Consider the following 13,144-nt stretch of genomic DNA (forward strand, 5'->3'; position numbering starts at 1 on the left):
CACTGGCTCCCCGTCAACAAGAGGATCACATTCAGACTCCTCACCCACGCACACAAGGCTCTCCACGACACGGGCCCTAAGTACCTCAACAGCCGTCTCACATTCTACACACCCACCCGCCAGCTCTGATCCGCCAGCCTCGCCCTCGCCTCCGTCCCACGATTTGGGAAATCCACCGTCAGAGGAAGATCCTTCTCCTACCTGGCAGCCAAGACATGGAACTCCCTCCCCACTCACCTTCGGCTGACCCAGGACAATCTCTCCTTCAGGAAACAACTCAAGACCTGGCTGTTCGAGCAGTGGCGACCCCCCCCCCCCCCCTCCCCCCTCAGCGCCTTGAGACCCTTACGGGTGAGTAGTGCGCTCTACAAATTCTGATGATTGATTGATTGACTGTTCAGACTGTCTCTTTGGGCGGATCTTCTGTTGCAGCAACAGGGGATGGTCCTGCACCCAAACCTGCGCACCCTCTGCCTTCTTGCGTGTAGATTGAGCAGCAATAGTTGCCAGGTTTCAATCTTTCTCCTGAAATCTGCGATGCTATTCTGGTAGCCAGGCATGCATGTACAATGGTCAACGCCTGCAGTTCTCACAAATTTGTAACAAGGTGTGCATTCAGGAATATCGACTCTCTCTCTGCACCTCCATTCCCAGTTTTACTTGTTGTGCTGTCTTTGGCCTAGTATTGCTCTGCTATGGTCTCAGTTAAACGCTATGTATCAGCCATTTTGACTTTTCTATGGTTGCAGGACCACCCTTCTTTGTTCAAGTCACCTGTTGTGACTAGGACCCTGATAGGTCCCCAATATTTGTTTCCATTAACACCATTTATCATGCCCCCGTGGGACTTCAGTCTGGTTGTGACTCATCTGTGCGCCTTTGAAGCCACTGCACAACAAGACATTACTTCTGGTAACCCCAAGACGGCTTTCTTAGTGGCCATTACATCGACCAGGAGGGTCAGTAAAAGCCTCTGTTCACCCTCCTTGTACCGTCTTTTACCCAGACAAGCTGGTTCTGAGGACTCGTACCTCCTTTATTCTTAAGGTTGTGACAAACTTTCATGTAGGCCAGAACATCACCTTGCCTACCTTCTTTTCCCCGCCTCATCCTTCTAAGGAAGAGGAGAGACTCCACCGTCAGCTTCCAAAAAGAGCAATGTTGTACCACATCGATCACATTCCGGGTAGACGATCAACTCTAGGTTATGTCGGAGCTAAGAAAGGGAAGGCAGTGCAGAAACAGACCATCTCGCGATGGCTTGTGTACTGCATAAAGATCTGCTACACATTGGCCAAAAAGCAACCTCCAGGGTTTGCAAGCTTACTCCAGCAGAGCCAATGCCACGACCACTACGTTAACTAGCAGAGCCCCTGTCCTGGAAATCTGTCAGGCAGCAACTTGAGCATCACTACACACGTTCACCAGGTACTACAGTCTGGACAGTCAGGTCCCTCATGATGGGCATTTTGCCTATTCAGTCACAGGACATTTTGGTCTAATCTGTTTACAGACCCACCCCCTGGTAGGTATTGCTTGGGTATCTATAACAAAGGTAAGGTGTCTGCACCTAGAAGTCTTTATCAGATGAGTGAGTTACTTACCTTCAGTAACGCTTTATCTGGTAGAGACTCTAGTCACTGATACCTTACTGATCCCCTGCACTCTGCAAACTGATTACACCCTTCTAAGGACCTTAGACATTCACACCAGTTGTTAGTTTTCCTTGTGACTCCACACTCCTGGCGTGGAAAGTCGTGAAAAGAAACTGAAGTCAGGGTGCTGGGGTAGCACCACACATGTCACTTCGGTACGGACTACCCTAACACAGAGCCAAACAAACCACCTACCTACTGGTGCACAGAGTTACTGCTTGAAAATTTCTGGATCCAGCCTGATGCCAGGGGAATATCCTAAGGTAAGGAATCTTCGGTTAGATAGAGTCTTTACCAGATAAGGCGTTACCAAATACCTTGTTCTTCTGTGATGGTGGGATGATCTTCATGTGTACTTTGCTTTCTCATGAAAAAACTGTTATTTGTTGCTTGACAAGTGCAATTTTTAAGTCTTTGACTCTACACTACGAGTAAACACTTTTAGCATTTTGCCTACAGCTCCTGCATAAAGAAAATGAAAATGAACCCTTCTACTGTTATCATACACCGAAGTATGAGATCAGTTTATTCTGGTAGGTAGGATTCATTGAAATATTAATTCTAGTCACAAGTTTCAAAATATACTTTTGAAATACAGTGATATTAATTTGTTGACATTAGCTTTCCAAATGCATCATATTGTCTTCCCTGAATTCATTTTTCCTCAAAGTACTGCATAGCCTTCGATGTACTGCTGGCTGTAAAAGTGCCTCGATTGCCGATGACCAATGCCTTTTTAAACTAGAACTGACAGCCCAGGCAGTTAGTGCAACTTCAAATATCATGCACTGATATACTGCTTGGGGCGTATTTATCGAGGGTTTTTTGTCGCTTTTGCCCCACGCTAGAAGACGCAGGGCAAAGCAAAACATATAATGAGATTTACCAGGCCATGCAAGGCCACCTTGCTTGGCCCTGCATGGTTTGGTAAATCTGAAGTAATACAATGCAGCTAAAGTTGCTGATTTGCATTCCAGGAGTGGAGCGTGGGTCCTCCCAAGCATCCACCCATGGATTCAGACGCATTCCCAGATTTATCAAAACTTGTAGACCTGGGACCTTCCCAGCAGAGGCGTAACGTTGCAAAATATCTTTTTCTTCCTATTGTTTTACTCTTTCTGCATGGAAAGAGGGAAAAAAGTCTCAGATTGTTTTTGTTCAGGAATTTGCCCCTTCCTGCACAAAATCAATCCTGCCTGTAATTCGGGCACACTTGCACCATGTTAAAAGGGTGCCTGTGAGGATACGGCGGCAAGACGCACCGGTTGCTGTGGACGGGGGTCCGTCGCCCGAAGACCCTGCAGAGCCCCCGGGGTCGACGGGCCTGGATCCTTTCTGGCGGCGACGGTGTTTAGACCGTGAGAATGACTGGTGCCCACCGTTAACGTCGGCCCCGCTTGTGCCTGTTACCCCGGAGTAGTCGACCTCTGGGGTCAAATATCTGATCTGTCGCTTCACGAGAGGATATGGAGCGGGTGGAATGTGCGCCGTCGTTGCAGACCGTAATGGCCGCCATTGGGGCGCTTCACTCGCAGGTCACCACCATCATCCATAAAATGGTCGTAACAGCGGAAAATATGTGTCTGGGACCGGACTACGACCCTTCGATAGATTTGAAACACGTTGTGTTGCCTGAGACAGAGGGCCCCGTGCGGAAACCAGATCTGGTGTTTTTTGTCGGCTCCCGAACAACAGCTAGCGAGCCTGGAACTACCAAAAGCTCATCATACTCAATGCCGATACCGCCCAAGATGGACACAGCTGATCTTATACTCCAGGATAATTTCTTCAGTGACTATCGGATTGATTTATCATTCTTTTCCTCCCAGTTGGTTCAATTACGTTCTCGTGACTTACTGTTGGTGGACAGATATCTCCGTTTGACTTGTGGACTTCGAGTACTAATACTTTGGGTTCGATCCTACCGTACTGACTTTGACTTTCTTGAACGTTTTGATTCTCCTGTTGAGATAGCGGTTCGACTGGAGAGAGCTCGCACGAAAAATCAGATGGCCAGGGTTGAGTTTGATTGTCTGGGTTTGATAAAAAGGCTTCATTTGATACGGGACTTGCAGCCTATAATTATGCGGGAGTCGGGCGGTTTTCACAAACTGCCCCGGTTGTTTTGTAATTGCTGCTTCACAATGTGTTGACTATATTTAGGGGTGGTTTGCTTCTAGCGGGGAGTGAGGGGGACCGGGAGCCTGTATGACATCTCCTCCTCCACTCTTTTCCTTCTTTTAGGTATTAGTTGTTGGGCGACAGGCACGCTGCTAGTGGGGTTAGGCCGTAGCTATTGCAGGGGTGCACTGAGAGGGGAAGGGGGGGAGGGGTTTTATTTTGTCTTTGTTTAGTTCTATGGCCTTTTTCTTTCCTTTGCCCTTTTTATGAGAGGTGGGTTGCTTATCCTGAGTCGATCTTTCTCACATATCTAGGTGTCTACTCTGGTCTTAATTATCCTGAATCGTGGGTGGACGGACCTTGCTGGCGTCAGCTTAACGGGGTTGTGGATCGTACTGTTTCTCCTTTTTCATATACCTGTTCATGTTGACGTTCCACACGCTTATTCGCCTACTCACCGTTGTAATATATTCTATTGTATGACACCTGATATGTGTAATATTTCCTCTTGTTTTTCTTCTTTCAATAAAAATATATATTAAAACATTTTTTTTTTAAAAGAGTGCCTGTGTTGGCGCTAGACAGCGTTTGTGCTCCAGTGCAAGCAGAGAGCCGGAATGTGCCATATCTTTATATATATATGGAGCCTTCCCACCCTCTCCCTTTCAAGCAGCGTAGCACAGCAAGGTGTCTTACTGCTTTGCATGAAATGATAAATATGGCCATTATTTTCTTGAGGGCCTCCTTTTTTACATTTCTTTTATGTTTGTTACATAATCATACTTGACACTCTTGTTAATCTGTTCTGATCCCCAGACATAAAACATAAAAGAATACCCATTTTATTCTTCGCTAACAAGATGGACCTGAGGGATGCCCTGTCATCTGTGAAAGTATCCCAGCTGCTGTCTTTGGAAAACATTAAGGATAAACCTTGGCACATCTGGTAATTGTTGAGATTTGCTTTTGTATGGTATTTGTAGTATTGAACGTGATTACCATTTACTGTTACGAATGTACTTACTACCTATTCCTGCTCATGAATTAAAGGCATCAAGTAATGTTTGAAACGAAACAGCGGGTTCTAAAGAAACTTGACAGGTCAAAAGTCTGACTAGACTTGAAGAACATTTAATCTCTAACCCACTATTTGGAATGAGTCAGTCACTACTGGACTTCATTACAGGGAGCATAAACTTTATTAGGGAATATGTTAACTGTTATGTTTTGTTTTACCTTGATATAGTTCAATATAAACCATGGTACAGGCGACATGAGTGGAAACATAAATTAGGACCATAGTAATAATCACAGGTGTCATCTGTAGTTCCCAATGCAAATCATTCAACCACAACATCACTTTTCCACTGGCTCCATTCCATTTTCTAGTATCAGCGTATCAGCGTATCAAGCACTACCATAATTATAGATCTTCAAGGAGTTTAGTATCTGTCATAACCGTCTTCATTCGAATGCCATCTCTGATAGCCCCCTTCCCCATATCTCTCGCCCAGGATGTGGTAACGGACCAAGCTACCTCATCATTTGAATAGCAACACACAGTGTTCCTGCACTAATCCCTGTGTTTAAGATTAAACAAGCAATGTCGCACTGCGAGCTTAGGAGGAATATTTATAATGTCCATTAATTCAGGCAACACGACTCGCCAGAATGTTTGCAGATGCGTACAACTCCATGTCATGTGAAGAAAGTCATTACTCTGTTCTCTGCATTTTAGACATTTTTTTTTTTTTGTAACATCATTTTTATTGCAACACCCTTATAATTGTACAGTCAAGATAAGCAGCAATAATAATTCACTGTGTACAAGAGTAGTATTAACTAGTCTTTCAGTTATCCGGGAGGCCCACCCTTCCTCCGGTGTGGGTGGCCTTATCCATGAGTGCTTCTCGTAGCATCTTACATTGTCTGTCAGTGGTAGTAGACAAGCATTTCTGGGTTGCTTTTATGATTTTCACCCCTCCCCCTCCCCCGATTTCGGTACCCCAACAGCCCGCCAATTCCAGCTTCCTTCCCACCCTCCCCCGTGGTCGCTCTGCGCCGTATCAGTAGTATAAAAGTGCCTGGTGCGTTGTAGGAGGAACAGACATTCGCTAAGGTGTGCTCTCCTATACAGTGACAGGGCCTGCTCCATCTAGCTCACCCTCGCCCTCCAACTCCTCAGCGTCCATGTCACGGAGCGCCTGCACCATCATTTCCCATGCAGTTGCCCTCTCCAGAGCCTTCTCGTCATTCATCCTCCATGCCACCTGGTATCTCAAGGTACTTTCACATGCGGCCCACCTCAGGCATTCCCCATACCATCTTTTATATGTGGGCCCCACTCTCGACTTCCAGTTCCTCGTAATCTCCCGCTTGGCCAGAATAAGTCCCAAGTCTATAAATTTGCTAGTAGTCTTGTTTCTGGGCGTGTGCGGGAACCAATGGAGGATGCCAACCGCTTTAGTGTACTGGATATCTCTGTCCGTCGCGCTGTTAAGGGCCCGCCCAACTTCCTGCCAGTAGTCTCCCAGAGAGGGGCAATCCCATAACATGTGACCCAGGTCCGCCCCGACTGTGTTACATCTGGGGCAGGCAGCGTTGTCTACCCCAAAATACTGTTGTATTTTCCCCGGTGTGAGGTATGCCCTGTGAATGACATAGAAGTGGATTAATTGAAACCTGGCGTTTCTCGAGCTCTTCCGTGCTCGCCTTAGTAACTGGCCCCAGGTCGTGTCAGGTATCTCCACTTGCAGGTCCAGCTCCCACTTGGCCTTCAGGGCCGTCAATGGTTGCAAGGCTTCCCGCTGCATCCTAGAGTACAAGCAGGTGACAGCCCTATAGGTCCCCGCTGCCATCATCGTATATTGACAGGCCATAGAGATGCCCGGCTCCTGCAACCCTTCCCCCCCGTCGGGCTTGCATAGCGCCTGTTACCGCTGCATGCAACAAGTAGTCGCCCCTCGGCAGGTCGAAACGCTCCTGCAAGTCCTGAAACTGCAGCAACACCCCATCCTCATATAGATCACCCAACATTTGTATCCCCGCCTCCTCCCAGCCTAGCAAGCGCGACCAGTCCCCTCCATGCGGGAGGGCCGTGACCATTCCCAACGGAATTTCAGGGGCATACATAAGGCGGACTCCCGCCCGCTTACGGGCCCGGTCCCAGCAGAGTCGAAACGTCTGCTCCTCGACCGTCAAGTCTCCCACCCGGAGCTTCTGGTGCAGCATGATGTACGCCAGAACATGCCGCGGGGTGCCATCTACTCTCGCGTCTTCAGGGCCTCTATACACTCTCGCAACCTCCTGAGTAAAAATCTGCAGCTGCGCAGCCAGGTAATACCCTTCAAAGTCCGGCACCGCCATCCCTCCTTCATCCTTGGGGCGCAGCAGAGTGTCGAGCGCTATGCGCCTCCTTCCCGTGCCCCACAAGAACGCTATGACCAGAGATCTCAGGCGTTTAAAGATAGAGCTCGGGATCCACACCGGAAGCGTCCTAAAATAATACAAAAGCCTGGGCAGGGCCACCATTTTGAGCAGGGAGATCCTACCAGCCAGGGATAACGGCAGGGTCGACCAGAAGTCCATGGACCCCCGCAGGGCATTAATACAGCGGGTGATGTTGCCTTCCAGTAAATCAGCCGGGGTATGATAAACATAGACCCCCAAATAATGCAGACAGCGCGACTCCCATCTAAGTTCTTGCGCAGTGAGTGGGCACGGTTCTCCCGACCTCAGGGGGAACAGGCAGGATTTAGGCCAATTGACCCTCAGGCCCGACAACCGGCCGAACCGCCCTAGTAGCCGCCGTGCCCCCTCGAGCTCGGGGCCCGCGTCGGCCAGAAACATCAACAGGTCGTCTGCGTATAAAGAAATGAAGTGCGGTTTGCCCCTAAACGATAAACCGGCATAGTGGCGGCCCAGCCTGGCTTCCACAGCGAAGGGTTCCATCGCCAAAGCGAACAGGAGCGGGGATAGGGAACATCCTTGTCTGGTGCCACGCCTGACCTGGAATTGCCTCGAGATCAGAGTACCCACTCGAACTCTCGCTACCGCGTCAGTGTACAGGACCTTAGTCCAGTTTATGTATCCGTCCCCCAGTCCGAAGCGTCGCATCACTTCATACAGGTAACCCCACTCAAGGCTGTCAAAGGCCTTCTCTATGTCAATAGAAAGGACAAATGGGGAAACGGCGCTCGGCCAGTCCGCACCCATCAGTCTCGTAAGTCTACGAATATTGTGGGTAGTGTTGCGTGTCGGAATAAAACCGCACTGGTCCCTATGAACAAGGCCCGTCATGTGCACCAGCAGTCTGTTGGCAAGAATTTTACTCAGGATCTTGTAGTCCGTCGTCAACATGGACAGCGGACGGTACGAGGACAGAGCCGCCCCCTCTCTGCCCGGTTTTAAGAGCGGGATCATGAGGGCCTCACTCATGGAGGTCGGGAGCCTACCCTTCGTTTGAGCTTCATTGTATACCTCGCGCAGCCGCGGAGCAAGGTACTCTAGATATTTACTGTAGAATTCGATCGGGAGCCCGTCAAGTCCCGGGGTCTTGTTCCTGGCCATTTGCTTTACTGCACACCCTATCTCTCCAAGAGTGATGGGCCGGCCCAGCTCTTCCGCCTCTGAGTCCTCCACCCTTGGCAGTTGTAAGCCGTCCAAGAACTCTCCTAGCTCATCCGCCCCTCCTGTCTCACCACTTTCATAGAGCCCCTCGTAATAAGTACGAAACTTATTCAGGATCCCGGGTTGAGTATGGCAGGGCTCCTCCCCCACCTCCTGGATCATCATGATCGGCATGCCCCTCCTGACTGGGTTAGCGAGCCATGCCAGCATAGACCCCGCCTTATCGCCCTCCGCATGTGCCCTCGTCATGTACGCCTTATGGTCAAAGCTGCGCAGCCGTTCCAGTTCTACAGCCAGCCCCTCCCGTGCACCACTAAGCCCCTCCTGCAACTCAGGGTGATTCGGGCGACTCTTCTCCAGTTCCCTCAGCCGCGTTTCAGCCTTATCCAAATCGTCCATCAAAGTCTTGCGAGCCCCAGCCGTGTGCCCAATACAGTGTCCCCGCACCACCACCTTAAACGCATCCCACTCTACCGCCCTCGTGGAGGCCGAGCCACTGTTCTCCTCAAAGTAACTCTCAATGCGTTCTCCCAGAGCCTCCCTAAACAGCAGATCATCCAGGGTGTCGGGTTGCAGGCGCCATGTTGGCACGCAGTTAACAGTCACCATCCAGTTCAGAGATATCAACAATGGGTTGTGGTTCGACAGCGTCCTGGCCAAGTATTCCGCCCCACCCACTGCAGGGAGCACGCAAGGCGAACAAAGAAACGCATCTAGCCTTACGTGCAGATCATGCAGGTACGAGTGAAAAGAGTAGTCCCTAGTAGTGGGGTGTAACGCCCTCCACGCATCCCTGAGGGCCCAGCTCTCCTGCCATTCCAACCTGCGCTTGGCGACTCTATACACTGGGGACGCGCGCAGTGGGGGATGGGACCTATCCAATAACACATCCTCGACTGAGTTGAAATCCCCCCCCAGGAGGACCGGCCCTGCTAAATAACCCGCCAGTTTGCCCGAGATTGTAGACAGAAATGCGGGCAGATCTACATTAGGGGCGTACACATTGCAGAGAGATATTACCCTGCCTCTCAGCCTCCCCTCCACCGCCACATACCTGCCCTCCGGGTCCACCAATGCTTTCGTCACCTGGAAGGGGACCCCCGCCCGTATCCAAATCAGTGTCCCCCTTGCAAAAGCTGAGAACGTCGTGTAAAACAGCTGCCCCCTCCAGCGTCTCTGCGGAGCAGCCCCCTCTTGCTTATTAAGATGCGTTTCTTGCAGGAACGCTATATGAACCCCCCTACGCTTGAGGTATGCCTGAACTTTATGCCTGCGTGTCATTGACTGCATACCCCGCACATTCCAGGACACACATTTCAATGCCCCGGTACTAGCCATCCCTCCCCACACAACTGGACCAGACAACAAAGAACAATGTCCCCGCATGTTCCGCGACCACGGGCCACCCCACCCACCCTCTCCAAACAGGAAGCCAAACCCCACCAACAACAACTACCCCCTGAGCAACCCCAACTGCTCGCAACACCCACCCCCCCAGGACAGGCCCCCCCGCAACTGGAAGTACCCCCATCCAAACCAACACTCCCAACCACCCCTCAAAGAAAGGCAGTAATGGCCGCAGTCTCCACTGCGGTGACCTTAGGGGCCAGTAAGGCGTGGCTCGATGCGCTAGTTCCTCAAAGCAAATCAACCCCGCGCACTCCACCCCACAATCCCCACATTACAGCGCCCCAAGACCTCAAGTAACAGCGTCCCACTGCCACGGGCCCAGTGCCCCGGTGTCCAACCAGCGAGTCCACTCCACTAGTTCAGTTCAACACGCCTCAAGTATCTCCTCCGAAGTCTGCGGCGTCACAATAGGGCCCCGGGCTCCACCAAATTCCGATTGTCCCGTCTCCGAGCCCGTGCCCGGGTCCTCTGAGCCCGTACCCTTCCCGGACTGGCTTCTGGTAGTCCTGGATAAGTCCACTACCGCCTGTAGGGCCGCCTGCCTCTCCGCCTCAGTCTGCGACACCGAAGGTTTGCCGGTCCTCCTGCGGTTCCTCCTGATCCGTTGGGATTTCCTGACCGGTTGCGCCACCTTGGCCTCCTCCTCCCTGGCCTTAGCACCGTCCGTTCCCGCTTTATAGGTGTCCCACCAGGTCCAAGCGTCCGCAGAGGACGTGAAGAAGAGAGATTGTTCATCCACCACCACTCTCAGCTTGGCGGGGAACAGCAGAGAGTACTTGATGCCTTCATCGCGGAGCTCCCGCTTAAGGGACAGAAAGTTCGCCCTGAGCCGCTGCGTCTCAAACGTATAGTCCGGGAACATAGTGACCCTGCTGTTGTCCACTTGAAAGGGCCCTGCCTCTCTCGCCCTCTGCAAAAGCCAGTCCCTGTCCCGGTAATGGAGCAACTTGAACACCACTGGGCGAGGTGGGAGGCCTGAGGCCGGCGGGCGCGCCGGAACCCTATGCGCCCGTTCCAGTGAGAAGAAGGGGGACAGTCCCTCCGGTGCCACCTCCGTTCGCAACCAGTTATCGAGGTAGCCCACCATATCGTCGCCTTCAATTTTTTCCGGCAGGCCCACGAGGCGTACGTTGTTGCGCCTATTCTGGTTTTCCGCATCTTCGGCCCTCCGTTCCAGCACCTTCAAGCGGTCCATCACCTCCGACATCTGCGCCTTCACCGCTGCATGGCCCGGGGCTAATTCCTTAACCGTGATCTCCACGGACTTCACTCTGTCCTTAAGTTTATCATGGTCGGCCTTCAGGAGGCCCAATCCCGTCGCCACCTGAGCTATATCTTGTTGCAAAGCGTCCCTTGTGGTGGCGATGGCCTCCAGGATACGGTCCTGCATCCGCTGTAATGCCGATTGGTCTCGATCCGCTCCTTCCGCAGCCTCTGTATCGGTCGCACCTTCTCCCTTCTTATTTGGCTTCCCCATCTGGGCCGGCTCGAGCGGTGGTCTCCAACTCTGTCCCTGCTCTCCCTCCGCACGTCGCCGGGCTCAGCCCTCAGGATGGGTCCCTGCAGCCGCAGCGGAAAAGCCTGTCCTTTTCGTGCCCGGGGCGCTGCTCAGGCCTCCGGATCCAAGGCTGTATCTAGGGATCAAAGCCTCCGATCAACCGCTAGCCCGGATGGCGCCAGTCGTGCTCAGAGGCCCGGGGTCACCGTCACTGGTTCACAGCCACCCTGTCGCCTCCACTACCAAGGGGCGGATCTCAACCGCCCGGGGTTCGCCCAAGGTCCACTCCAACACCCAGGGAGGGGTGCGATGCAACCGCTAGCTCCTCCGACCTGTAGGGGTAGCAGCTCCTAGGAGGGCTCCAGCCCGGCGACTCCGTCGTCTCCGTGTCTCATGCCACCGCCGCCATTTTAGGTCGAGGACTTCGCGCCTGAGTCCAACTTTCAGAGTCGGATAACTGGCTTGGAATGGCCCGGTGTCGTCCTCCGTGGGCACCGGACCCTCCGTGGTACCTTCCAGTGTCGGATGATATCAATCACGTCGGGGTCCGATCAGATTTTCAGGATATTTTCCGGGATCGGGCGCGGAGCTCCGAGCTCACGCTGCCTACCTCCTCGGCATCCAAGCCACGCCCTCCCTCTGCATTTTAGACATGTCGATGATCTGCTAGAGTAAATCCCATGCATTTGCAGAAGGGTCATGTAAATGTGGCGGAGGTAAATATAATGTGTCAGCCAAAATTTGGCATTTCTCGTAATCTGCTTCACTTGCTCATGAGTTGAGCTATATTCTTTATCTGTTAGTGGCGACTCTAGGTCGATGTCCTATATCCAACGAACAAAGGGATCAATTTTTTGTCTGTCAGCCTTCAGTACCCTGTAGAAATGAGGGATAGCATGTGCAGTGTGACCCAGTTCCAAAAGTGTGGTTGTAACCGCAGAAGCTGTGGGGGCAGACGGAAACCTCTGCGAAATTTCCTTTCCATTTTAGATATTTTTGCAAATTGGAAAAACTTTCCAGGTACCACCCCAAACAGGAGTTGCTACCTCAAATGAAAGGAAACTGGGGTTGAACTGAATGGAATAGTTGATAGTGGTGCCAGCTGCAGATAAATGAAGCTTTACCTTTCTGATGGATACATCTGCCAGTGGATTTCTCACCTTGTGATTTCTCACCTTGTGAATATCCCCTGTGCCAGCAGCATTCGGAATTTTTTTGTAGCTCTCCACGCCGACGAGGAAGACGTCGTAGAACCTTGGCTCCGCTCGCGACTCCGCTAACGTCACTGGAGCCATAAAGGAGCCTCGTCAGATTGATGACGTCAGTTCCCTTTTTTCCGTGCCGTCGACGCTAACGGTTTTTCTGGGACTCTCCGTTGTTTGGCTTGATACTTTGTGTTTCTGGCTGTATTCCTGTGCTTCTTCTTGTTTCTTCTCAAGGATGTCGTCGAGGAAGTCCGGGTTCAAGCCCTGCAGGGAATGCCAAGGACATATGTCCATTACTGATCCACATGAAGACTGCGTCTGGTGCCTATCGTCGGATCACGACGTCGAGGGATATGCCTGTTGCAGGAAAATGAATCCAAAGGCCTTGAAAGAAAGAGAAGCGAAGCTCTTCATGGCAAAAATGAAAGAAAAAAGAGGAAGAAGAAGATCGAGGTCGAGGTCTCGCTCCAGGTCGAGGTCGGGCTCGATCGACGTCGGGGCATGCTTCAAGAGTCAAGAAGCATAAGAAGAAGAAGAGGCACTCTCCGAAACATCATTCTGATAGAGAGACGGCGCCGAAGTTGGCTTCTACATTCCATTGGCGCCAAAAGAACTTCGTGTCTCCT

At 51.5% G+C, this 13,144-nt stretch overlaps 1 protein-coding gene across 1 annotated transcript in view; it reads left to right on the plus strand.

Annotated features, from left to right (window-relative positions):
- The window catches only part of ARL6 (ARF like GTPase 6), a 632,324-nt gene that overhangs the window by 448,958 nt on the left and 170,222 nt on the right, over nt 1-13,144 (plus strand). Inside the window, exon 6 of the mRNA XM_086922390.1 lies at nt 4,593-4,722. Within this exon, the coding sequence (XP_086778516.1) occupies nt 4,593-4,722 (130 nt within the window). The remainder of the gene's footprint in view (nt 1-4,592; nt 4,723-13,144) is intronic.

This window comes from Lissotriton vulgaris, chromosome 5, assembly GCF_964263255.1.
Source record: "Lissotriton vulgaris chromosome 5, aLisVul1.2, whole genome shotgun sequence".
NCBI lineage: Eukaryota > Metazoa > Chordata > Amphibia > Caudata > Salamandridae > Lissotriton > Lissotriton vulgaris.